Source organism: Pocillopora verrucosa, chromosome 3, assembly GCF_036669915.1.
Source record: "Pocillopora verrucosa isolate sample1 chromosome 3, ASM3666991v2, whole genome shotgun sequence".
Taxonomy (NCBI): Eukaryota; Metazoa; Cnidaria; class Anthozoa; order Scleractinia; family Pocilloporidae; genus Pocillopora; species Pocillopora verrucosa.
Genome location: NC_089314.1, coordinates 27,850,137 through 27,874,322, shown reverse-complemented (window position 1 = coordinate 27,874,322; position 24,186 = coordinate 27,850,137). Strand labels below are relative to the sequence as shown.

Genomic DNA, 24,186 nt, shown 5'->3' with positions numbered 1-24,186 from the left:
ACTATTATGGCAAAGTATCTTACACCAGACTTATTCTCCAAGTTGAAAGACAGGGGCACAACTAAAAATTATGATATAGAGCAACTGATCGAGTCGGGTCTTGGTTCAGTTGGCCCCAGCTCACTCGCTGGAAACCCCGCGGGGCTGCTAGCGGGAGATGAAGAATGTTACGATGTTTTTAATGAGCTCATGGACCCTGTCATCAGAGAGCTACATGAGGTGGATCAGAAGTTCAGGTCAGATATTAACTTGAATTGGGAGCAAATCAAAGGTGGAAAGCTGTATGAATCAAACGTGCTATGCTGCAGATTGAGTGGTAGAAGAAATATAGAAGGATACCGAATGGTTCCCGCCAGCCGAGCAACAGAACTATTAGATGTGAGTCACCCGATAGTGACAACATTGGAGTCTATTTGGGGTAAGTAAGAGGTTCAGGGAAGTTGTGGTTTTGTTTGCTCCGCTATTGATCCAGAAACCTCACCCTACCCTCTCCACCAAGAAGTGGCAAAATGAACAACTTATTGCGACCCACGTTTTCCCGCTCTTTGGACAGATTGTTTGTATAAAGATTATTCCATGGAAGGTACACACGAACGATTTTTATTCATGAGTTGCGATGGGTCAAAAAAACGACCGAGTGAGCGCCGGGAACGAGTGAGTTTTCTGAAGCATCGCAAATTGTGAATAAAAACGTTTAAGCACTTTCCATGGTACAATGTTTTTATTTTATATATAGTGAGATTTTCTCTTACTGATCATCACATTTCAAAGATCGGAAGCCACTAAGTGCAAGAGCAATTTTTTATAATAAACACCGCTAAATCTGCAACGTGGCTCGATATTCAGTCTCTGTTGTTTATGTTGTTATTTCTTTACACACAAATTTGCCGACTGAGAGACTATACTTTTAAAAGAGAGACAACGATAATTTATATTTTTGAAATTAAATTCTTGAATTTATGAATGGCATCGCGAATTTGCAGATGCTTACATTTATGAAGTATGAAAACTTGCAAAGAAAATGGGACAAACTCGGTTTTAAAATAACTGAAAATATCGTACGTCTCTATCTGTCTATACTCTGGTGTTCTAACAGTTTCTTGCTCATCTATGAAGTCATCTTTTGTTCCTTCATGGAGAGCAAATCTTAGCACTTCCTCATCTATTTTGTTTTTACAGAAAGCCGCGCGCTTGTTGCCCTTCACCGTAAAGTACTATCGTTCGTGTCTCTGATAGGACGAACGATATATTTTCACAGTTGTTCGCTCTTCTGATTGGTTGCTTGTGTATTTCGTAAAAAATTTAAGCGGGCCTCTTTTTTCGTGAGTAAATCTCAGTATGCATGAAATAAATTCACTTTGTGTTCTCATTGCCTACTTGTAATATTCCCATTTGTTTTGATTGGCTGAGGTGATTACTTTAAGTCGAGTTTTAACTGCTCGGGGAAAAAGCGGCCGGAGGGTTTTAGTCAGTCACTTTCCATCAGTTGTTTCATTAGTTTTTCTTCGCTAAATTTGATGGAAGAAAGATAGTCGTTTGCAATCTGTGTTCATCTCCTCCATCTGTAACTATCTTCGTGACTTTTTGTTTTTCTATTTTTTTATTTTCCTGACTCATCATAATCACGACGTTTGGTTTCGCTCACTCGAGTTCTGAAGGAAATTTCGCAAGTCAGTATTTCTTAGAAATCTCATATGAGATGTACTACTTTGTCTTCACAGAAAACATCGGGGACTCTTTTCTCTCGGTGTCATGGCAAAACAGTAATTCTGCAACGGAAGAGTATGGATCAAGCTTTGTTTCACTGCCGCCCCAGCTGTCACGTGATTGGCCTCATGGAAGGTTCGTGTGGTTAGCTGAGAACAGACAATGTCAGATATTCATAAATTTCGAGGATCATTTGAAGGTTGTCATAACTCAAACTGGCGGTGATATACAAAGGGCATTCAGGCGATACAGCGAAATACTTTCAAGTATAGAGGAAGGTTTAAAACGAAATGAAAAGAAGTTCATGTGGAGCTCAAAATATGGATATTTGACAAGCTCGCCACATAACATCGGCACAGGACTTGAGGTGGAAGTAGAAGTTCGGCTGTCAAAACTCTGCAAGGTTGGTAAGTTTAATTTCTACAAACTCATCATCGTCACAAGGTGGGAGAGTAGTGGCATTTGGTGGGAAGAGTTAGACGACATAAGCTGTGGAATACCCTGTGCCTCATTGCTTCACCGAATTTCCCGTATCTTAGTCGGTCAAATTAAACAGACTCCAAGTTCTGTTAATATGCTATTTTTGTAAGAGTTGGCCATTTTGTGTTAGCAAGTAACACTGTTGATATTAGTGCTTTACCTCTAAATTTTTCAAGGATCCAAGATTTGAGCGCATTATACATGTACTCCCAGTGAAGCTAGACGAGGCAGGTGAGCTGGAGATTCTCAAAGGCAAATGAACCACTCAACGTGAGCGCTGATCAGGAAGCTCAGAGTGATTAAAGCACTGGTCAGTAAAGTGCGACTTAGGGAGGTATTACCGGTTGGGGAAAACCCCGTGGAGGGGCAAACCCCGCTTCGCTCAGTCACAGCGTGTAACAGCAAAACCAATAGAACAATTTAAATTGAAAGGTTGAATAATTTTTATTTCCGATTCTGTATCAGAGCTGAACTGAGTAATGTTACAGTGGAATAGGTTGCATTTGGTACTTAGGCGATCTCAATTGTTGCTTATCAGTAAAGCCGGAGGTGATATATTTTTTTTGCTCTTCGTAATAGTGGTGGTTAGTTGAGATGAAAGACAAAAAGGATTCTATGCGTTCCGCGTTCTCCACTTTTAAAATTGATAGATTAAAATGCGCCAAAAGCAGTGACATCTGAATTCTTGAAAGTTCCTGCTTCTTCCAACCCTCTTCTCTATTGTGTTCTGTTACTTCCTCGGGCTTCATGTCTAGTAGACTTTCACCAACCCGGGGTATAACCGCACAGCGCTCAGTTCTTTCCACTCGATAGTGTCCGCAGTACAAATAGAGCTAACTCTTGTTACCCATTTTCAGTAGATCCACAAGCTCAAGACGTGTTCTGCATACGAAATAAATACAAAATGCAGCTGACGGAGGTAATTATTTATAGAATCATAAGATGAATTAATCAGTTGTGTGAAAAGTGTATTCAGGAGAGATATTGAGATATGTCAGTACCAATTTTTAAATTTTCTAGGTCGCTTTTGGCGATGGATCTCACATTTTCGCTTTTTAGACCAAGATAACGCTTTTATTAATAGAATAAGAAAGATTGCAAGTTTTTATGCTCGGTAAAGAAATAGAGAAATTTGTTTTCTGTCTTGTCACGAGCGTGGGACAAAGAAAAGATTCTGAATCCCCATGAGGTATCGAACCTCAGACCTACAGATTCCGCGCTCCGATGCTCTACCACTGGGCCACAGAGACTCTATAGTGAGCAAGGCCCATTGCGAAGCTTTAGTTTCAAGATTTAATTGTACAACTTCATTTTTGGTAGTTGTTTATTTCCTTTACGGGCGGAGAATTTGAAGCAATCATGGCACCCTATCTACTTAATGAATGTCTTACGTCTTCGCTATTTATCTCGATGATACATTGAGAAGTTGTGAGAAGTGATATCATAATCACATAGAAGAGTTCAAGTGTTAGGCAAACGACGTCATCAAAACCAATTTGAAGGTAGTATAGTATATAAAACACCAGTGTTCAATAATTGAAATGATGATTGTTCCTAATTGTTTTAAATATAATTTTGCAGGTTGATATTCTTCAACAAGTTATCAACAGTGTGACTTTACTAGTTGAAATTGACAAGAGAATTCATCGGGGAGAGAACATCCGGGATTTATTGCCGTAGAGTGTTATTTCCACTGAGAGAGGGTAGATCGACAGTTCATCATACCACTGAGATCTCGTGGGCATAGATGAAGTCTTCGGAAATGGTCATTTGAGGGGCTAGAACTTGTAAACTCAGCCTAATAAGTGTAATAATGGTAAAACTCATCCACAAACCTAAAGAGGGGAAGCCGAAGAATTGAGGGAGCTTCCCAAGCAACGCATTTTTCTGTGGTTGTGACGAGAGGTTGAACTCACCTGGACTACGAAGCAGGAGATTTCGGCTCCAGTTTTAAAATTATTCTAAGAATTACGTTTTAGTACACGATTCATGTCAGCCAGAATCGCAGTATGGTGGAGATTTGTTAAATCTATATATTTTGCCACATTAGCAACATTTAACCAAAAGTGCTTTTATTTGGTGTTGCTTTCACTGTGACTCCCGGGGATCAATAACCCTCATCAAGTGACCTAATAATTTTCAAGTGTGAGTAGTAAATACATGAATACACAACACAACCCGTTAAAATGCAAACCCCCCCCTCTCCTCCCTCACCCCTAGAAATTTACCTCCTATAGATTCCTTGAGAGAAAAATTATTCATTCTGGTAGACAGGATCTTTAAGAGAGGTAACGAAGGCCACGACAGCATCCTCCACACGTTTGTACAGATTATTCTACAACTAAACCTGTTTCCTGCAGATTATATCATTATTATCATTATTTTGCTTTTGTGGTTGTTAGTGAGGAGCCTGTGTTGGTTTCTCTAGCTCCAAAATGTAATCTCCGATTCTAACTCAATATGGATGTATTTTGTTTTCATTCGTACACGTGGTCAAAACAATATCTGGTATTATTGTCTAGCAGACGAAGCTAGGCTATCGTCGAAAATAGTAACAGCCATAAAAGAAAATAATACTGAGTACACAACTGGTATATATAATCCGCTTCAGTGAAATTTTTGTGCGTTGGTCTACCAATATACTAGTAATCTGAAGCGAGACGAAAAAAGAGATTATCGAGACGTCCTTATCATACTAGACAAACAAATGTTACTCCCAAATTTTAACTCTTCGCTGTACTGATTTATGTCTAATAAGAAAGTATACCAAGGATACTCTTTTCTTTCTTAAACTTACTTAAGTCAACGCACCACGTCGGTCACACATCCGAGTATCACATTGGATGTAAGAGAGCTGACCATTTCGCAAAGAGAGTCCACCGTTCGTCAAGAGATGTGAGTAGAATAACCTAAATAAGAACTTGCAAAATCGGAAAATTTCCCTAGATAATCCTGTACATTGTGAACAAAAGTTCTAGCAGACTAAACTCGATTCTTTAAGCCTTTGGACTAGCACGAAAACAAATCAGTAATATTACCTAAACAAAGGCAAATGGGAAGTGGGATACTGAACGTAAAAATTGTAAGAACTAAAAATATAACCACATTCTGATTAAGTCAACATTTCTATCTTCGTGTACAAGTGAGCCCTTGTAAATTTGATGGGATTAAGAAGTAGAGCCTGAGCATTTTTTGCTGAGTCACAAATAAACGAAATTTGAAGGGTCACGTTTAAATCGAGGGCCACCCAAACCTCTACTGACATTATCAATTAAAGAATCGAAAGGGATTCTTACAGTTCCAGAAAAAAAAAGATGGAAAAGCACTAACCTGCAAACTCAGACAGACACCTGAAATTAATTACCACTAACATCCTGTGGGAGAAAATGTGGAATGCGTACATGTAGCCGGCTATCACTTACCCATTGTATATTCTCTAAAATCATAAACGGGCATTATCACAAGCCCCCGTTCAGACGTCAACACTTGAGAGGGAAATTTCTAATTTTAAACAGTCTTTTTCACTTAAAAGTATGCTGGTGTTGTATTTGGAGCTTGTTTCGTTCATTTGACAATTTCCACTTCTTTCTTTTGAGTAGAATACTAGTGACAACATCATATTTGCTAGGACAAAAAAATATACTTTTAATTTACAATCGTCGGTTATGAGAACGACGAATTTTGCGTCAAGAAGCAGTGAAAACGGCCACCTGTTTTTGTTAAACGTAACTACAAGTTATATTTCGGCCAACGAAAGTTAAATTATGAAGGCTTAAGATTAAAATCCTCGTGTGATCACATATTATTTTCTTGACCCACCTTTCTTTAAAAACAAAATTTGTCACAGTTTTGATTGATGACGAACCGATCTTCTCAGCACAGTTGAGCTGCAGTTAAAGAAATTGCAAAAAAGAGGCCCAACTTTTTTCAGGCTTCTTTACTGCAATTTCTTTGATTGCAATTTACTCGTGAGAATCGCTTCATTATTTGTTATAATCGACACTAAGGTTACAATACGGTTTATTTCATTTATTTGCAAAACATTATTGTAGGAAATTAAGTTGAATATCTCAATACATCATTTTGTACATATCACACTAGTGCGCTGATTGGCTAGTTGAGATGTGACTGGCAAGTACTATTCACCTCCGAGCAGCCGAAGAGACAAAACCGCGCGTCAAGCGTTTAATCTCCGACTATTTTTCGGTACATTGAGAGAAATAAGGTAATTTTTGGGTATCTGTGTGGTATATACAAAACAATTATTCATCCAAGTGTCCGCGAAAGTAGTGGATATTTACCCCACTTTGGAAAATAACTCTTTCATATAAGGCTTTAGACATAGACCGTTTCCAATTGCTTTCTTGGTCGATTCCAAGCGACGTCAGTAATTTTTTCCATTTTTCATACAAACAATGAAACACCTCTGAAACTCAATTCAGCATGGTGGAGCTTACTAAGTCCGTAGGATTTTATAGTTAACCGTTTCAAACCAGATTCATGAAAATATGGGTCCAAGAATGCGGCGATCGCCTCATTCTTGACAAAGGTGCCAAGTCTTAGGCCGATTTAGTTCTCACGAGATTTCAACAAATTCTCGTGAAAAACGAAAGATTTTAGTAAATTCAACACTATTAATTAAGAATCGGCCGGAAAAAGCCAGAAACACCTTTATTTCGCCGTCTATAAACAGTTCAGAGAGGGTCTCATCAGTATCCCAAAGCATCCCCTCAAAGCTGAGCTCCTGGCATTACATAGCCGCAATAAACTAACACCATCAAGATAAGAGAAGGCAGTAACTATTAGGACCGTCCTGATTATACCGGCTTGCTTTTAAGCAACTTTTTGCGGTTTTAGCAACTTCGAGCAACCTTTGCCTTTCAAAGCAATTTTTGAGCAAAGTGTAGGTTTAGAGCATATATCAAGCTCGAAAAATTCGACGATCTTTTAAAAAATTAACGCATTAACTGTCACCAGAGAACGTTTCGCAGACCTTTTGCGATGTTAATCTAATATTATAACGGTAATCGGCTGAAATAACGCTCGGCAGGACGTCAAATGAACCATTATCCCTAAATGTCGCCCATATTGCGAGCAACTCCTTAAAGCTAATTTTCAAGTTATTTTTCTTGACGGAGGTTAGCAATTATTAACTTAAATTATCAAAATATCAAGAATTTCGGCAGCAGCTTTTGAAATTTTTTGAGCAGCAATTTTTTAGCAACATTTTGGCATTCCAGTGAGCCACTTTCCAACATCTTATAAGCATAATCAGGACACATGTGTTAAATACAACTCTGTTCATAAGTTAATGAAAAGATTTCTGTTTGCAGGTTAAAGCAAGCGTTAAAAGAAATCATCTTGTAGCAGCCCAGGCCTTTAAGCAAGAGGGGTTTGACCTTCAAAGTGAAATTTGCCCTCAGTGTTTCTGGTCCTTATGGTCAGCGGGGGACATGATTAAAATCATTGGTGACGTTTCAATCTAAAATAAGCTTCGTCAACTGAATGGATATTTGCTCGACGAATTTTAATTGAGATTGTTATCGCAACCGCGGCTAGAACGTTCTACAAGGTTTCGACGATGTTTCAATCGTTTAAGTTCATAACGAACTAGGCGCCCTGAAAGTTCTTCGTGGGTTTGTCTTTAATAAGAAAAGTGAAAAGTGTCTTTGAACACAAATCGTTCAAAACAGCTCCAGCTTAAATCTCTTCTTCAAATATCGAAGCTAATGTATTCATTTTCTGAACAAATTTAACTCGCCAAGGTCACGATGCAATTTAAAACTTTAAAAACTTGTAAGATGTAATTTTTTATTATTCAGTATAAGAAGGACGTATAACGAAAGTAACGAAGGTTAAGATTATAGGAAGCTGTGTTTGAAACAGCCGAGAGCTACAATCATAGAATTGAATGCTTGATGAATAAAAAAAATTCAAGTCGTCTACTTTAATTTGTTCAGAGATATTTTTAGAAGTGAGAGATATTAGAATACAGCTTGATTGCCATAAAACAAAAACTCGTGCATCTTTGACGACTGAATGTCTAAGTGGTTCTCTCAGTTGTTATTTCTTAGTTTTCGTTGAAGGCCTTTCATCTTGGTCAACTGAAATAAAATTTTTACGACAATGAGAGTCAACTGTTCGATTTAAAAACAAAGTTAGTCTTGTTATATTTTCTCGGATAAAAAGCAATTTTCCCCAAAAATTTAGCCGTAATGTTATTTGCATGTTTTCACGTCTCGCAGCTCATTTAATAGGAGAGCTGGTTAACGAAACTGCCGCAAAACAAGTCTGGATAACCTCTTGGATCGACACAGTTAATTGAAGCCAAACCGGAAAAACTGAAAGGACAAGTATTCGCCGCCACTAACAAAGATTATCGCTAAATTAGTTCTAGTTTTTTTTCAAGCAAAAACCAAGTAAACATTGAAAAATGTTACGTGTAGTTAGCAGTATTCATTAGTTTCTATATCACCTGGCGTTCGCAAAAGATAAACACATAAGGTGCGAGTAAAAATGGTACTTTTAATCAAGAAATTTCTCGTTGTGAGGAAAGAATCTTCAAAACGGTAATTTTACCATGACAAGGTCATCCATGAGGGCTAAAATCATTGAAAACCAAGTCATTACTGGTGCAAATGTGTTTACATATCATTAAGTACGCGACTAGATACGGGCAAGATAGCCGCATACTCAAAACACGTTTGACAAGTGAAGTACGGTTGACTGGTTCTGTTCTAAAAAAAGATCACTTTTGCTAGCTGTTATTAATTTTATGTGCATCCTAACCGCATAGTTAATATTTATAAGAATCTTTTGATTCGAGATAAGACCGCAAGAAAAGATTTTGCGGTGTAAGTGGGACGTCTCAGACTTTTTCACGACGGCTGGAGTTATTTTCACCTTGTGGTTTTCGAAAACAGAGTTCACCTTCGTAGCTACTACAAGAGAAATAAGGTGGGTTTTGAACTTGAGAGATTTACACGAGATTTGAAATGACAATCCAATCAGATCGGCCGGATTTTCGAAGCAGTCGCAGATGTTTTAAGATCAAAGTTTCACTGATTTTGGTTACACCACAGATCAACTGAATTTACCATGGTGGAGAGTATTTTTGGAGGAAAAACTTCGTACCCACTAAACTGCCATGAAAGAAATGTTTTTCAGCCGCGACTAACAGAAAGACGGCTTTCCGTACAATCGACGCATTTGAACACAATCTCCGAAACTGGCGACGAGTGCCCGCCGTCCACCTACGCAACTAACGTTGAAGAAAACACAGCAAACGACGCCCCAATCTTTTACCGTCGACCTCGGACAATGTCCTTACCAGCGATCTACAGGGACGGCTCATATTTAAGAATTAAGCGCTGCTCAAATGCATTGAGCCCTTGTAAGCGCAGATATTCGGAGCCAGGTGGAATCGCGACGCAGCATATTATTCATCGCTTATCGCTACTTTCGAGTGACAGCAGTGAAAGTGAAAATGGCTTTTGCAAAAGAACCTCGGTTAAAAGCACGGAGGCAAGGTATTCGGTTCGCGAGAGCTGTCTTGCGGATGTAGTAACGCCTCGACGTCATTCTGATCCGATGTGTTACACGAGAGAAAACGTGGATCGATCAGGGGTTTCTAGAGAACGGCGAGGTAAATCGACAGGTAAGGAGTCAATTACATGCCTCAAAACGAAAAACTTATCAGACTGTGTCAAATCCAAAACGAGAATTGATAATGAACAGACTGGCCAACCTGTGAGACGGCGAAAGTCTTCGCTCGTCCCTGTGCCTTTTCACTCGACGCAGCACAAGATAAAAGAAGCTCAATCTAAGGTATCAAATAGCCGCCCTTTATCATTCCCTCCCAGCGAAAAAATCTACAATAGACGAAGTAGTCTACCATGTTTGAACAGACAGAGTGAAGCTGCAAAGGGAAGCGCCACAACTGCTGTTAACGCTAATGAATATCTTGTAAACGAAGAACTCCAAGAGCTGGATTCCGACGAATCGAAGGAAGACAAATACACCGCAAATGCAGATATTTTGGTTCAGTGGATGAAGTTTTTCGGCTGATCGTTTGAAATGCTTTACACACAGTGCCGTGAAACAAAACAATCATTAATACTGACAGATGACAATAAATGGTTTTTAGTTTTTCTTTTTTTTAACCATTCATTCAAATGAGAATCCACTGAAGACGATGAATTGTTTGTTTTGTAATAAATAATTAGAACCAAGAAAAGTATTTCCGACCTGATCATTGTCTTGTGTCTTGTTTGCCTAAGAAATTTGGATGTTATCTGACTGGCTTTTTGGAAGCAAGGAATCGGAAGTTGTTTTAATTGTGCTTTGGTGCGAATGACCGAGGACTGAATAAAAACAAGGGGAAGGAGACGAAGAAACGGGTTCTTAAATTATTACTAATCACTGATGCAAATTTAAGCGAGTAATTTTACGACACCCGCCAGAAATTTTTCTTTGTTTAACAATAGCTGGAACAGCTCAGAAGAATTGCTTCCTTAACGCTTTCTTATCGCATTAAAGACCACAAATAGCCTCAAAACGTTTAACAAACACACTGACTCGTCAACCTCCAAACTCCATCATTTTCAATCTCAATACCCAACTCTGGTCAAGTTCCAAGGGAGTTTTTACATCATGAATTAGATACAAAACGAATGGAGAGAGTCGAAAGTATTTACTTATAGACTACGTCTCACTCGAGTATTCAGAAACGCAAAACTACGAAGACACCTTCAGCTATTGTTATAAATAATGCACATTTGACCGAGAGAAGTTTCAGTCAGAATATTTATAACACCTTACGAGAATACCTTGAAGAGAAACAGCTGCCAGAATTAAAAAAAAAAAGAGGAATGAAGCAAATTTACATTATAGAAGAAAATAAGGTTATCACTGACATAAAGGGCATATTTAGATGTTATTTTCATCTTCTATGTCGGATACGGTGTTACGAGCTTCTTTTAAGATGCTTTTAAAACAGTATTCCACAGTTTAAATTAAATAAGATTTTTATCAGTCGCTGTTGCCACTGATGTTTTTGCATACATAAAGACGGCTTTCAATTATTAAGTTTTAGATTAACATCGATTTGAGGCAAATTAGCGATTCGCTGTCAAAACAAAATTATGTTTATAATTACTCTTTGGCGCGCAGTGCTAAAAAGCTGTAAAAGGTTCCTTTCCCTGTTGGAAATCGCAGGATCAAAACAAATTATTGAAAGCCTCAGCAGGCTTTATTCATTGGTCACCTTGTCATGAGTAAAAATAAAAGTTGCCTTTGTAACAGGAAAGAGACATTTGCACCTTCCGATAGATTCTTTTATTTGGGTTTTTTCTTATTTCTCGGTTCAAAGCAGTTTCGCCCTCATTGTGAAGATCTCTTCTTAGTGAACAAAAGTTAATTTTATGGTTTTGTTTCCAGTTAATCATTCGCAACACTAGTGGAGGAGTTAAATGTCAAATTTCACAGCACGGCAAGAGTAGAAAAAAATTTTAATCACACTTTCCACAATACTAGCAAGTTATTTTGGCATGAGTTATCGACGGTCATTTTTGCAAATGAATGAAGCCATATCAGACTCCTACAACAAACAATAAAAAAATCATCGATAGAAACAGATCAATATTTATCTTTTCATTGTTTTGAATTAAAATTGAGACACCACAGATTTTCGTTTTTTTTTCCTTTTTTTTCTTTTACCACCATGAGAAGACACACAGGGCTTGCACTGTAAGTATCCCGGAGAGCTCCATACAATTCCTTATAATAAAATTATAAGGAATTGTATGGAGCTTTTTTAGCGTTAGTCGAGGCGTGGAGGGTGTTGTCACGTACGATCCTTGCGAGGTGTTTTTCCCGACACTCTTCTGACAGAAGAATGTCGCGTAATGAAAGCAAACCAGAAACGATTGAAGAGCAACTCGGGCTTTCACATATCATCAAGTTCATCAAAACGAGCATCGAATTTCCTGCACATCAACAAGCCTTTGTTTTATACTTTTACACTGATCACGAGCTCATTTGTGTTTCGGAAATAGATCAATTAGCTACATAATGATGGCGGAATTTGTGAAGGATTTTGAAGATGAAGAAGAACGAAAAGAGCGAGTTATTAAATCACGAAAAAATACTCCAGAAGAAAGAAACAGACAGAGAAAAGAATGGAGAAAGAGGAAACAAGGGAAGCAAATGCCGAATTCAACGAATAAAAATGTTGAACTACAATCACTCAACCGCGAAGCGAATGAGTTGGTGCCTTGTACTTCTGAGGCTAAGGAAACGAAACTGCCTCCTTCGGACCAACATTTTGAGCCACAAAATGTCAAGAAACCCCATATCCTCGCGCTTAAACCAGGCAGTGAAGAGAAGAAAGAGGCCTTGGGTGGTTGTTCAAGAGCTGCTAAGATGATTCAAATGGCTGTTGGTGCCGACGCAGTTGTCTCGCAGAAACCTCGTGGGAAACGTCATCAAACCTTTTTAATTGGAAAAAAAACCACAGCGAGCAATGGATCCAGATTTGAACGCAAAGAACTCAGGCCAGAAAACATTGAATACTTGTCTAAAAATCCAGTTGGGAGTGGAAGCTTTGGACAGTGTTTTCTCGGGCGCTATCGAGGCATCGACGTTATTGTCAAGCAAATGACTCACAACGAAACGTCAGAGGATGAAGAACGAGCAAGGAGAGATTTACTCCACGAAGAAAAGGTCGTTTCTGCTTTGGGGGACCATCCACATCTACCCATGATTTTTGGTGTTGTTACAAAGGCCTCACCATTATGCCTTGTGACTCAATTTCATGGTGTTCAGCAAGAAAGTGTAACTCTCCATCAAGCGGCCGATAACAACGCAGTTACTAAAGCAAACTGTATTTCTATATTTAAAAAGATATGCAGTGTTTTAGACCACGTGCACTCTAAAGGATACCTTCATAACGACATCAAAGGAAACAATGTTGTACTAGAACGGCCCTCAGCCTCTGGGGAATTCAGCCCAGTTCTTATTGACTTTGGATAGAGCCTTAAGGTTTCATCTGTTACGTTGTACCGCAGAAACGGCACCGTTATGAAATGCAAAGGGAAAAGCTATTTAGCCCCTGAGGTTGTTAGTGAACGACTCTATAGCGTTGCCAGTGACATTTTTTCATTGGGAAGAATGCTTAAGGCGATATCGTCTTTGTTGGGTTTTTATGAAAGGGTCCGAGAATTGGTTAAAATGTCAACCAGAGATAAGCCGTCAGAGAGACCTAGCCTTTATGCTTTCTCTCGTAAGATTGCTGATGTTAAATTTTAGGTGTAGTATTTTCCAAGTCAGCAGACCTAATATCAGATAGAATCGCATCATTGCATAAAATCTCGCCTTCTGATTGGTTGACGAGGGGAGTTGTTTAGCGGGACTAAGTGATATTGTTTCGCATCCACGTATACATAACAAATATAAGTAATGCTGTTTTCTTTTTATCTTGTTTTTATTCAAATATGTGATTCAAAGAAAATCCATTACTTGGCTCGTGAATTCCGCGTTAAATTGCACTTAAAAACCGATATCGCACTCGTCGCTTCGCGTATCGCTTTTCGCGTGCAATTAAATGCGGAATTCCCTCGTCAAGTAATGAATCTTCCTACAATAGTTTCATTCAAGGTTTAGTTACTACAATTTCAGCGATTTTAAAATGAAGGACAACTTCTTCCCCATGATTCTGCCACAAGAAATAGTTTATGACCCAGCTTAAGTGACCTTAAGGGACCTATTGTTTGCGACAATAGCGGAATTTTTCAAGCTTGCGAGTCACGCGTCATTGATTGAGAGCATTGTTTCAAATTGTATAACTAACGAAAACTCGTAGAAGTGAGAAAGTTCATTGACTTCCGACTGCCGACTTTCGGCACGCCACGCATTAGCAGAGAAAGTCGATCATTGATAAGTTACTAGACAACTATTTTGACCTTGCGAGAAAAAAATGCCTTATTCAGCTCCCTGTCAACTGTGTACAAAGAAGTTTAAAACAGGTGTTTCACTGAGAAAACATTTCGGATTGAAACACCAGGAAAGGAATCTCGAGATCGCGCAATTTTTGGACGAATCAAACAGTCCATGTGAACAGCCAAAAGCAGCAGCACTTACTGACAAAGAAATGGAAGATTATCTCAAATGGCTTGGGGTTCTTGTGGAGCGAATCAACGGATCACTGGTACCGGATCACCCAGGTAAATGCTCTAACCCGCAATGTGTTCTTTATTTTGGTGTGCTTGGACTTACACACTTACTTACACCTAACTTTATTTTCATCGAAAGGAAAATGGTGCCATGTTGATTGCCTTCAAGTGCCACAGAAGTACTTCGCTCATTTACTCTGTCGTTTGGGAAACCCTATGATAGACAGCGTACGCGATGCTCCCCATATCCGTCAGCCGATTTTCAAGAGAATAGCGCGGCGCTTTTCATATAAAATTTTCAATGAGGAAACCTTGAAGCTAGTGTTGGAAGAGCAAGACCTGCTGCAATTTCGGCCAAAAGCCTTATTCAGAAATAGCGATGAAGTGCCTGATATCTCCGAAATGTCAGCAGAAGAAGCACTAGCTTATGCAAAAGCGAGAGCCAGAAAGCAGGACTCAAGACCGACAAGCCGCTCGTACCTAGATATTGGTCCAGGTGAAGGACGCTGTACAAGGGAATTAGAACTGATATGGTGGCCGAGTCTCTACTCACGTTGCTCAGAGTACGGCAAACTTACTTTTCGCTTTTTTGTGAGGAAGACTTCATTATAGTTACATTCATTTCAATCTTTCAAAGGCTGAACAAGTAAGTGCAACGCATTTGAAAGAGATGTTGCGTTCGTTTTGCGTTCGAATTTCTAATTTCTTTAATCATCGTTGCGTGGTATACATATAGGGACTCTTAAGATCCATCGCTTCGTTACAAGGGTATACTGTACACTGTTACATACCGTTTTTATTTACTATTAACGTTCCTAGAGCAACGACGCATAGACGTTTATGATCATTAAATATTTAATAATAATTGTATTTTTTTTAGAGGAAGACTTCACATGTCTAGTTACAGATTCTTTTCAATATTTCAAAAGCTGAACAAGTAGGTGCAAGGTATTTGAAAGAGATTTTGCGTTCGCTTTGCGTTTGAATTTCTGATTTCTATAAAATCATTGTTACGTTGTATATATACAGGGACTCTAAGATCCTCGCTTTGTTATTGGGGTTTACTGTACACAGTTACACTCTATTCTTCTTTGCTATTAAGGTTCCTAAAGCAAGGATGCATACTCGACGTTTATGATCAATAAATATTGAATAATAACTGGAAATTTTTACTCTGCTCTTATAATTCGGCTAGATTACTGAACACCCTGCCACTCGTTTGCATCTCATTGAATAACAAAAGGCAATTCTTTGTGTATGCTTTGTTCTAAAAGCGTTTCGACATGTGGCCGAGTATTCTGAATGTACTGCGTTCGATTGATAAATTCGTTCGCTCCAAGTTCCTAAATCAAGGACCGTGATGCCTTACGTTTATGTTAAAAAAAATGTACATTACAAAATGCTCACCGGTTGTTACGGTATAAGTCGAGCTATTGGTTTCGCGTAGTGTACTACTTAGTTGAAATTGTTGTGTAGTTTGACTTTCACTGCTTAAGTTTGTATGAAAACAACTTATATCGAAACAACCAAATCAACAAGAAAAAATAACTTAAATCTTGGAATATTAGTCAGGAAAGCACGCTGCCTGTTTGCAACTCGTCGCAACGGTAACAACCGGTTTCGCTACTTGTCGAATTCGCTACCGCCTGGTTCGCAACAACTTCGCTAAAGATTACTTTCTGTAAACCACTTGGTCGATTTAGAACAAAAGTCTTTTAGTGTATTTCTCATTCTTTAAAGCTTGCCCCTAGGGCAGGACTTTGCTAATAAGTAGCGACACGAATTGTAGGTAGCGAACTCGAACGTAGCGAAATTTGACAAGGAGCGAAACCGTCGTAAAGCGTCGCAGTCTTCCATTAGCAAAGAGCGTCTCTTATAATGTCATTATGCTTCAGAAATTAAAAAGAAGATTCACCCTGAACTATTTACATTTAAGCAACCTAATCGGAACTAAGAATATTTCCGAATCCTAGAATGATATTTGTCATTCTTTCCCGCATCGGCAAAGCTGCACTTTGATTAGACCACAGTAGGATTTGGTCTGAAAGTAGGTCACTCACAGGACACTAAAAGAGAAACAACAAGTAACTGTTAAGGTTTCAGTCAAACCGGAAGAGAAGTAAGGCTGTTCATCAATAATGACCAATTTTAAATTTTAATTTGATGTTAGATAAAAATCTCTACCTGATAAGTTTGAGTATTTTTATTACCTGTTCACTAGATGATGTATGAATATTATAGGAAGAAGTTTCATGTTAATCAATTGTGGGAGTTGAGAGTTAAGTCTCGTAGATGAAGGTTAATTTTTTGAAATAAAAATTAAAAGAAACAGAAACCCAATAAAAGTACAGCCTATGTTAATTACCTTTAACTAAATAAGACACTAGGTTACACAGCACTCATGGGTGTGCCACCTAAAGTGCAGCCAAAGGAAGTTACCTTTACTAAATACAGCAATGGGCTACACTGCACCCATGGGTGTGCCACCTAAAGTGCAGCCTATGCTAATTACCTTTAACTAAATAAAAAACACTAGGTTATACTGCACCCATGGGTGTGCCACCTAAAGTGCAGCCTATGTTAATTACCTTTAACTAAATAAGACACTAGGTTACACAGCACTCATGGGTGTGCCACCTAAAGTGCAGCCTATGTTAATTACCTTTAACTAAATAAGACACTAGGTTACACTGCACCCATGGGTGTGCCACCTAAAGTGCAGCCTATGCTAATTACCTTTAACTAAATAAAAAACACTAGGTTATACTGCACCCATGGGTGTGCCACCTAAAGTGCAGCCTATGTTAGTTACCGTTTACTAAAGAAAACACTGGGTTACACTGCACCTATGGGTGTGCCACCTAAAGTGCAGCCTATGTTAATTACCTTTAACTAAATAAAACACTAGGTTACACTACACCCATGGGTGTGCCACCTAAAGTGCAGCCTATGTTAGTTACCGTTTATTAAAGAAAACACTGGGTTACACTGTACCTATGGGTGTGCCACCTAAAGTGCAGCCTACAGTAGTTACCTTTAACTAAACAAAACACTGGGTTACACTGCACCCATGGGTGTGCCACCTAAAATGCAGCCTATGTTAGTTACCGTGAACTAAAGAAAACACTGGGTTACACTGCACCTATGGGTGTACCACCTAAATGCAGCCAAAGTAAGTTTCCTTTAACTAAAGAAAACAATGGGTTACACTGCACCCATGGGTGTGCCACCTAAAGTGCAGCCTATGTTAGTTACCTTTAACTAAATAAGACACTGGGTTACACTGCACCCATGGGTGTGCCACCTAAAGTGCAGCCTATGTTAGTTACCTTTAACTAAATAAGACACTGGGTTACACTGCACCCATGGGTGTGCCACCTAAAGTGCAGTCTATGATAGTTACCTTTAACTAAATGAGAGACTGGGTTACATTGCACCCATGGGTGTGCCACCCAAAGTGCAGCCTATGTTAGTTACCTTTAACTAAATAAGACACTGGGTTACACTGCACCTATGGGTGTGCCACCTAAAGTGCAGCCTATGTTAGTTACCTTTAACTAAATTTAACACTGGGTTACACTGCACCCATGGGTGTACCACCTAAAGTGCAGCCTATGTTAGTTACCTTGAACTAAATTAAACACTGGGTTACACTGCACCTATGGATCTCTAACTATAGAAAATTCTGTGTTACTCTACACTTTAAGGTGTGTTAACTAACAGAATCAGACATGCTAAAATTAAACAATGGTTCACACTTCAATCCTGAGCTCACCTATATTCCTATATGCAGTAGCTTTCAGTTAATGGAGCTCCATTAATTTCAAGCTGCTGTGTGATGGAATTAGTCATAAGATGGGCAAATTACATAGGAGACTGTAGCAATTAAAGAAATACTCACAGAGGTATTTGATTCCTAAAGTGCACTCTGACGGATAGTCTGGACGCTGTATGAACTCAATGAATACACATTACCAGTGAACTTGACTACATGATGTTAAATCAAGTTGCAAGTATAAAAATAATAGTTGCATCAACATCAACACGAGCCTGGTAAAATGTAACTCTGTTAAGGATCAAAGTTTTTGCCGTGTTCACATCTTCATACGGCTTCTTGAATTTATCCAGTGGTAGGGCAAGTTCTACAATTTTTTGAAGGTGCTGACGGATTTCCTGTTCTGTTGGACCTGAAACAAAACAGCATGAGAGCAAATTAAAACAGAAAAAAGACCTATGGAAAACATCTCTTGAAAACATTATTTTAGGAAATGTCTTACCAGACATTGAACTGACATGGATATTCTGCTTTGTAATAGCAGACTGTTGATCTGACTTCTTCTTTACTGAGATGCGATCGCCATGAAATGACTCTGGGCCATAGTTTTTCAAGGCAGCATTGGCCTCTGCTAGGGAATCTACCCTGTATGCAAGAAGACCAATGGATGCCAACAACTGTTCAGTGTTGCGCATCTCCATATGGAGAGCACAAAGTTGAATGTTACAAAGCTCTTCATCCAAAAGAAAAACCAGATCATCTCGTATACCAGTTGATCTACAAGACAATTTCAAAGAATGATTGATTTTCTGAAGCAATGAATTATTTCATGTTTTTCTCTAAAAATGTTTTTCTTTTTCTTTTTCAATTACCAAACTATGAGTACTCCTTTCCTGACAGTATGAAAACAATTTTTGGCAACCTTCCAAGTTTGGCAAAAGATCCTGAATGAGGATTTTAGTTTACTAGCAACAATTAAAAAAAAAACCCAAACTATACACTTAATTTCAGTTCATGCTTTAGTACAAGTCATTTCCCCATGGCTTACAAAATTCATTTTGTTATGTAACAGTAAGAAAATCCCCTTTATGTGTTTGAATATAATTTAATATGACAATGATCAAATGCCTACACACCTTCCTATGTTGCATTTACTTCTGAGGCAATCCAGGCATGTCTCATCTGGAGCAACATCATGGCATTTGCAACCCTGACAAAAATAGGCACACTATCAAATAATATATAATATTATAATTTCAGATAGAACTACACATTTATCATGCTTCCGATTATCTTCTTCAGAGTTCATGCAGATTTTTGGATCCAAAATTCAAGACTTTTCCCAGACCTTTTTTCCAAAACATCAATTTATTTTTCCAGACTGAAGATGGTCAAATAGGTGATCAATAGAGATCTTGAAAAATGCAGAAACCAAGCTTCTTTCATGATGCACTGCAAATGTACAATAACCATGGTGCAATTGTGAAACTTCTCATTCTGTGATTGAATGTCTTAGCTACAGGCGAGATTGAATTGACCACAGGGGAAAAAAATGAACTTATTAAGCACTTACTGTAGCTATAAAAAAACTCCAGACTTGAACTATTTTTCTAGACATTATCTTCAATTTCAAGACTATTTCCAGGTCTGGAAAATCAAGACTTTTCCAAGAATTTATGACTCTGTGTGAGCCCTGTTCTTTTTACAGTACATGTATTCATACTTTCAGTGATTTTAAATGTTTTAAAGCAGAATGACCTTTAGAGAAGTACTTTACAACTTTTTTTGACTGAATTAAAGCTACTTGATGGTTCTATCACTCACTAATTATTTTCCCAAATATTGGCAAAGGTCAAAGTCATCTGAAATCACTGTAAAAAAAGTTGATAAACTGATGCAGCACTTTTATGTACCTCAACTTTAACAGCACAAGTTGCAGTTGCCCCATACTAATTTCTATATCATTTGAGTACTTTACCCTGATAGCATTGCAGATGAAACAGAACTCGACACTGACACCTCTACCACCTAACATGAATGAAGCATTCGTCTTCTTCACCAAAAGAAGTACCAAGGTCTTGTAGTCCAGTACAACTAAGTTTGATAACAGAAATGGGAAAGCAAAAGTTAACATGCTAAACTTTCCAGGAAATTAATCTCTAATGTATCTAAAGAAAAGGGTAATCAAATCAATTTCTGACGTAAAATAGTAATAAATTCCAGGTTTTATTTCTTACTGCTGCAGTTAAACCTTGAACATGTTTTACAATATAAAAAAACTCTTAATTTACTATAGTTTGACTACTGCTTCAATCTAGTTCTAGTCAGACTACCAACTGGGCAGAAACACAATAAATTGCTATAAATAGTATCATGAACAAGAAGTTGACTTTTAAAGAAAATTCCAAGACTAACATTGATTCTTACCCAGAAATTCAACGGTGTAATGTCTACCATCAACTATCATTCCTTTTTCCTTTAATATTTTCTTCTGGTGGTTGATGTCCTCAAGATGAATCTTGAGGTTGTCTCTGTCAACAAATAAAAACCAAAAATCTATACAGTCATTGTTATATTTAGTGCATTAAAGCCAAATTAGGGATATTGATATCAATCCACTTAGATCTCAGAGTGGATGCATGACCTGGTGATATTGCAACTGAGTGGGGCTTACAAAAATCTGTCATTGTGTTATTTAAGTTAAATGCACATACAACCACAAGCATATTCTAGCCAGAAGGTAGTAAAGAGTTCAGGCAAGTTGCAATTCACAAACCTGTCTTCTTTACAGTTGGTAATTGTCAATGGGTAGACTGATTTTGCACTTTGCTGGCTATATACAGCACCATCACGGAGAACAATTCCAAACAACACCTGAGCTCTACCTGCAAAACAATTTTTTACACAAAATTAGTCAAGACAAAAACTGCACCCTTCACCAACCCATTTCATCTTACACATTATTATAATGACCACCTTCCATACAAAGAACTGCTTGCAAGGCCAAAAAAATTTAACAGTTATAGTTATTTTGATTTGGAAGTACAACACACACACAAAAAAAATATGTGGATGATTATCATACGTGGGGAATGACCTTTTATAACAATAATAATAAAATAATTTACAGACAAAACTGCAGAGACAGCATGCATTATCACATAATTTTACCCCAAAATGGTCTCCCATCAAGCTTCATCATCAGTCGCAAAGCATGTGAAGACAGCTGGTGCAGCCTTTGTTCCCTTACGATTAACTCCACAACAGAACTCAAATTCACAGAGAAACCTTGTATAGGAGGAGCCACCTTCTTAACCCCCATATACTCCTTACAAGCTCCTTCTTCTTAGCTGCCTTGATCTGGTGTAAGTTGAGGAGGAGAGGCGTGTGAGAGGATTTCTAAGAAAATAATAGAAAGCAAGGTGATAAAAAGCAAAGATTAAACTTTTTAATCTAGGTTGATTCTTTGTTTCCTTTGTCTCCTACTAGTCCTAGGAAACAAAGGAAACAGAGAATCAACCTCTGTAGGTTAAAAAATCTTCCCTTGAACATAATTTTGACCTGTAACAATAACATTGCTACAGTCAGCAAGGGTCGTTGTGACCATTTTATGAGAAACTTTTATCACTTTGCCAGCCCTACGTTCTTCAAATTTGAAAAACGAGTTAAAGTACTGCTTTTACCGTTAAAGCACCGCTTATTTTCCACATATATATTTTTGAGTTCTTGATGAATAAAGCTCTACCAGTTCAAACAGCATCTATCAACAGAATTTCATGGGAAAAAACTTTAAAGATTATATTTTAAATTTACACTTGATGTCATGGAATATTAATAGGAAGTAGGGCGATGACCTTCTATATTAATGGTCCAGGGTTTGTCACTAAGAGCCGGCTTCCAGCATATTTCACCAGCTGAAAAAGAGCTTACCACTGGCTCAAATTGCTCTGGAAAACAGACATAGGGTAATTTTGAAGACGCAGTTGAGTAAAACGCCCGCTTAAGTAATAAAAAAAAGCCTGCTTATCTTTTCCTGTACTAGGCTTCGCTTACGAGAATAACTGAATAAAACAAAAGAAAGAGCTGCTATAAACATTGAGGCTCGCGATGGAATAGTTCTTTTTTTGATCTTTTATTTCCTTAGCCGGGGCGCCAAGTATGAATATTAATATACCGACGTAAGACCAACGTAACTAAACATCTTACCCCCGTCCTTCCGAGCCCTGTGATGTTTATCACGGATTGCCACGTTTTTGAAGAAACTCTCGCCATCGCCTGGAAAAGGACAAGCTTCCAATCAGGAACTCTCAGGCACGCCACGTACTTCGACATTGTGTCGTCGCCAACTAGCTCTTCCACACTCCTCTTTACTCCCCTTTTTACAGCCATCTCTTCGACAATTTCATTGACGATGGCCTTCGCTTCTGGGTCGCCAAATGCGCACATGTTCGAAAGCACCATCGCCAAACTTTCCCTGTTTCTTTCGCACACGTCATGCACGTCCTTGATGACGCGACTGCTTCGCTGCTTCATCGCTTCATCAACAGCACCTTTTCTGGAGTATCCAAATCTTCCTTTTCGCTGATCTCCTTTAGATTTGGGGAAACATTCTTTTTTTCAGCTCTTTGCGAGTTTCCACTGTTTGGGGGTGTCATGGCCACAGATGATGTCTTGTTCGTTGGTGTCGTTGGCATTTCCAAGCATCGTGAAGCACGTGGTCGTTCTTTGTTTGCTTGGCCTTCATTTTCTTCGTCGATAGACATTTTACTGAGATCTACTGAGTTCAGCAAATCTCTCAGCTGCGAAATGAACTCAGAGCTTTCTGAAGAGGAACGGCGAAGCAGAGTGGTTATCAACCCAAACGAGGAACAGACAATTTCCGTTGCATTAGAGGACTTCTTGTTCGAGTAATGGTAGCGATCTAGCAGCCGAATGTGGGCACTGTCGATTCTTTGAAAATCGCTTGGAAAACTGGCGACAACAGGCGACCGCTTAAAGTATTGGATCCACAAACTTTCGAACTTAGAATGAACCAAGTCAATTGTGGACTTAATTCAGGGCTGATGACCGGAGTGAAGGGCGAAAAACCCTTCCTAGGTGCCATCTCTACTGCTACTGAATCACGCGTTTGAAATACGAAACTGCAAAGAAAAGATAGGCGGGAAAAAACCATGACATTCGAATATCGACATAGTAACATTATCCAGCTGCTAACTCGAGAGTGTTGATAATTTAAGCTAGTCGGCCCATGACATATTTAATGAGATTAAATCAAATTAACTTCGGGATTATCACACCTGAAAAAGACGAGCCCAGCGGGCTTAATACTTACAGTGCAAAGCACTTGTGTCTTCTCATGAAGCCACTTTCGAATGTTTTACGATTACCTTAGTTGTCCTGGTTTCATTTTTTGTTTTTTTTTAATGAGAAAAAAAACATTCCTTTATATTCTAACTATAAAATTTAATTTTAATTTTCCCTGGGGTCTGTTTGCTTGGCACCATTTGCGCTAGTAACCGAACAACATATTTGCTGAGTTTGTTTGCGGCTTTTTGTACTGATTGAAAATTTGGGAAAATGTACTTAAGAAAAACATATCAACATTGAAAAAATGTATTGATGCGACAAAATGACTTTGATAACAAAGATATCAAGGATAATTTGCAATTTTGCGTGATTCTATCCTCTCCACGCAGTACACCTGTAACATAGCGGTAGCCATATGATAATGGTTTCAACTGAGCTCTGAAAAAAAAATTATAATTCATAATACTACATGCATACTTTGACAGATTTTGCAAACTATTTCTAAACCATAGAATTCTTGGCAATTTCGAGTCAAAGACGACAAACGACATGAAAAAACAAACAAACAGACCAACGAACACCATGAGCTTTAAAAAAAAAAAAAAAAAAAAGAATGAAAAAGCAAGGGAGCTTCTTTTCAGGTGGCTGTTATAAAATGGTGGCCTGTCGTAACATCAGCAATTATTTAAGACATGGTGCAGGTCAATCAAGACAGTCATTGATTCGGGCCTTTCTCACACTTGTTCT

The 24,186-nt window shown here is 38.4% G+C and overlaps 4 protein-coding genes across 4 annotated transcripts in view; 3 read left to right on the top strand and 1 right to left on the bottom strand.

Annotated features, from left to right (window-relative positions):
- Positions 1-24,186, top strand: part of LOC131799659 (uncharacterized) — a gene marked incomplete in the record, with an annotated part of 189,028 nt that overhangs the window by 136,674 nt on the left and 28,168 nt on the right.
- Positions 9,011-10,418, top strand: LOC136279471 (uncharacterized). The gene is made up of 2 exons (XM_066163322.1): positions 9,011-9,144; positions 9,270-10,418. Exon 2 carries the CDS (start codon positions 9,286-9,288, stop codon positions 10,252-10,254), a length of 969 nt encoding a protein of 322 aa, XP_066019419.1. The 5' UTR covers positions 9,011-9,144; positions 9,270-9,285; the 3' UTR covers positions 10,255-10,418.
- LOC131776923 (tyrosine-protein kinase BTK-like) lies at positions 12,089-13,785 on the top strand. Its single transcript, XM_066163323.1, has one exon. The coding sequence runs from the start codon at positions 12,259-12,261 to the stop codon at positions 13,216-13,218; it is 960 nt and encodes a 319-aa protein (XP_066019420.1). The 5' UTR covers positions 12,089-12,258; the 3' UTR covers positions 13,219-13,785.
- LOC131780349 (uncharacterized) lies at positions 15,162-23,227 on the bottom strand. The gene is made up of 9 exons (XM_066163314.1): positions 22,339-23,227; positions 21,304-21,531; positions 20,909-21,017; positions 20,560-20,663; positions 20,111-20,226; positions 19,269-19,342; positions 18,635-18,909; positions 18,259-18,544; positions 15,162-16,423 (listed from the first exon to the last, which is right to left on the bottom strand). Exons 2-8 carry the CDS (start codon positions 21,452-21,454, stop codon positions 18,360-18,362), a joined length of 1,014 nt encoding a protein of 337 aa, XP_066019411.1. The 5' UTR covers positions 21,455-21,531; positions 22,339-23,227; the 3' UTR covers positions 15,162-16,423; positions 18,259-18,359.

Excerpts from the sequence above, each read along its gene's own strand:
- LOC131776923 (XM_066163323.1), top strand. The coding sequence starts at position 12,259 with ATGATGGCGGAATTTGTGAAGGATTTTGAAGATGAAGAAGAACGAAAA.
- LOC131780349 (XM_066163314.1), bottom strand. The coding sequence starts at position 21,454 with ATGGGGGTTAAGAAGGTGGCTCCTCCTATACAAGGTTTCTCTGTGAAT. Across the intron at positions 20,664-20,908 it reads ACCAACTGTAAAGAAGACAG|AGACAACCTCAAGATTCATC; the intron begins GTTTGTGAATTG and ends ATTTGTTGACAG. Across the intron at positions 19,343-20,110 it reads TCATCTGCAATGCTATCAGG|GGTTGCAAATGCCATGATGT; the intron begins GTAAAGTACTCA and ends TATTTTTGTCAG.
- LOC136279471 (XM_066163322.1), top strand. The coding sequence starts at position 9,286 with ATGGTGGAGAGTATTTTTGGAGGAAAAACTTCGTACCCACTAAACTGC.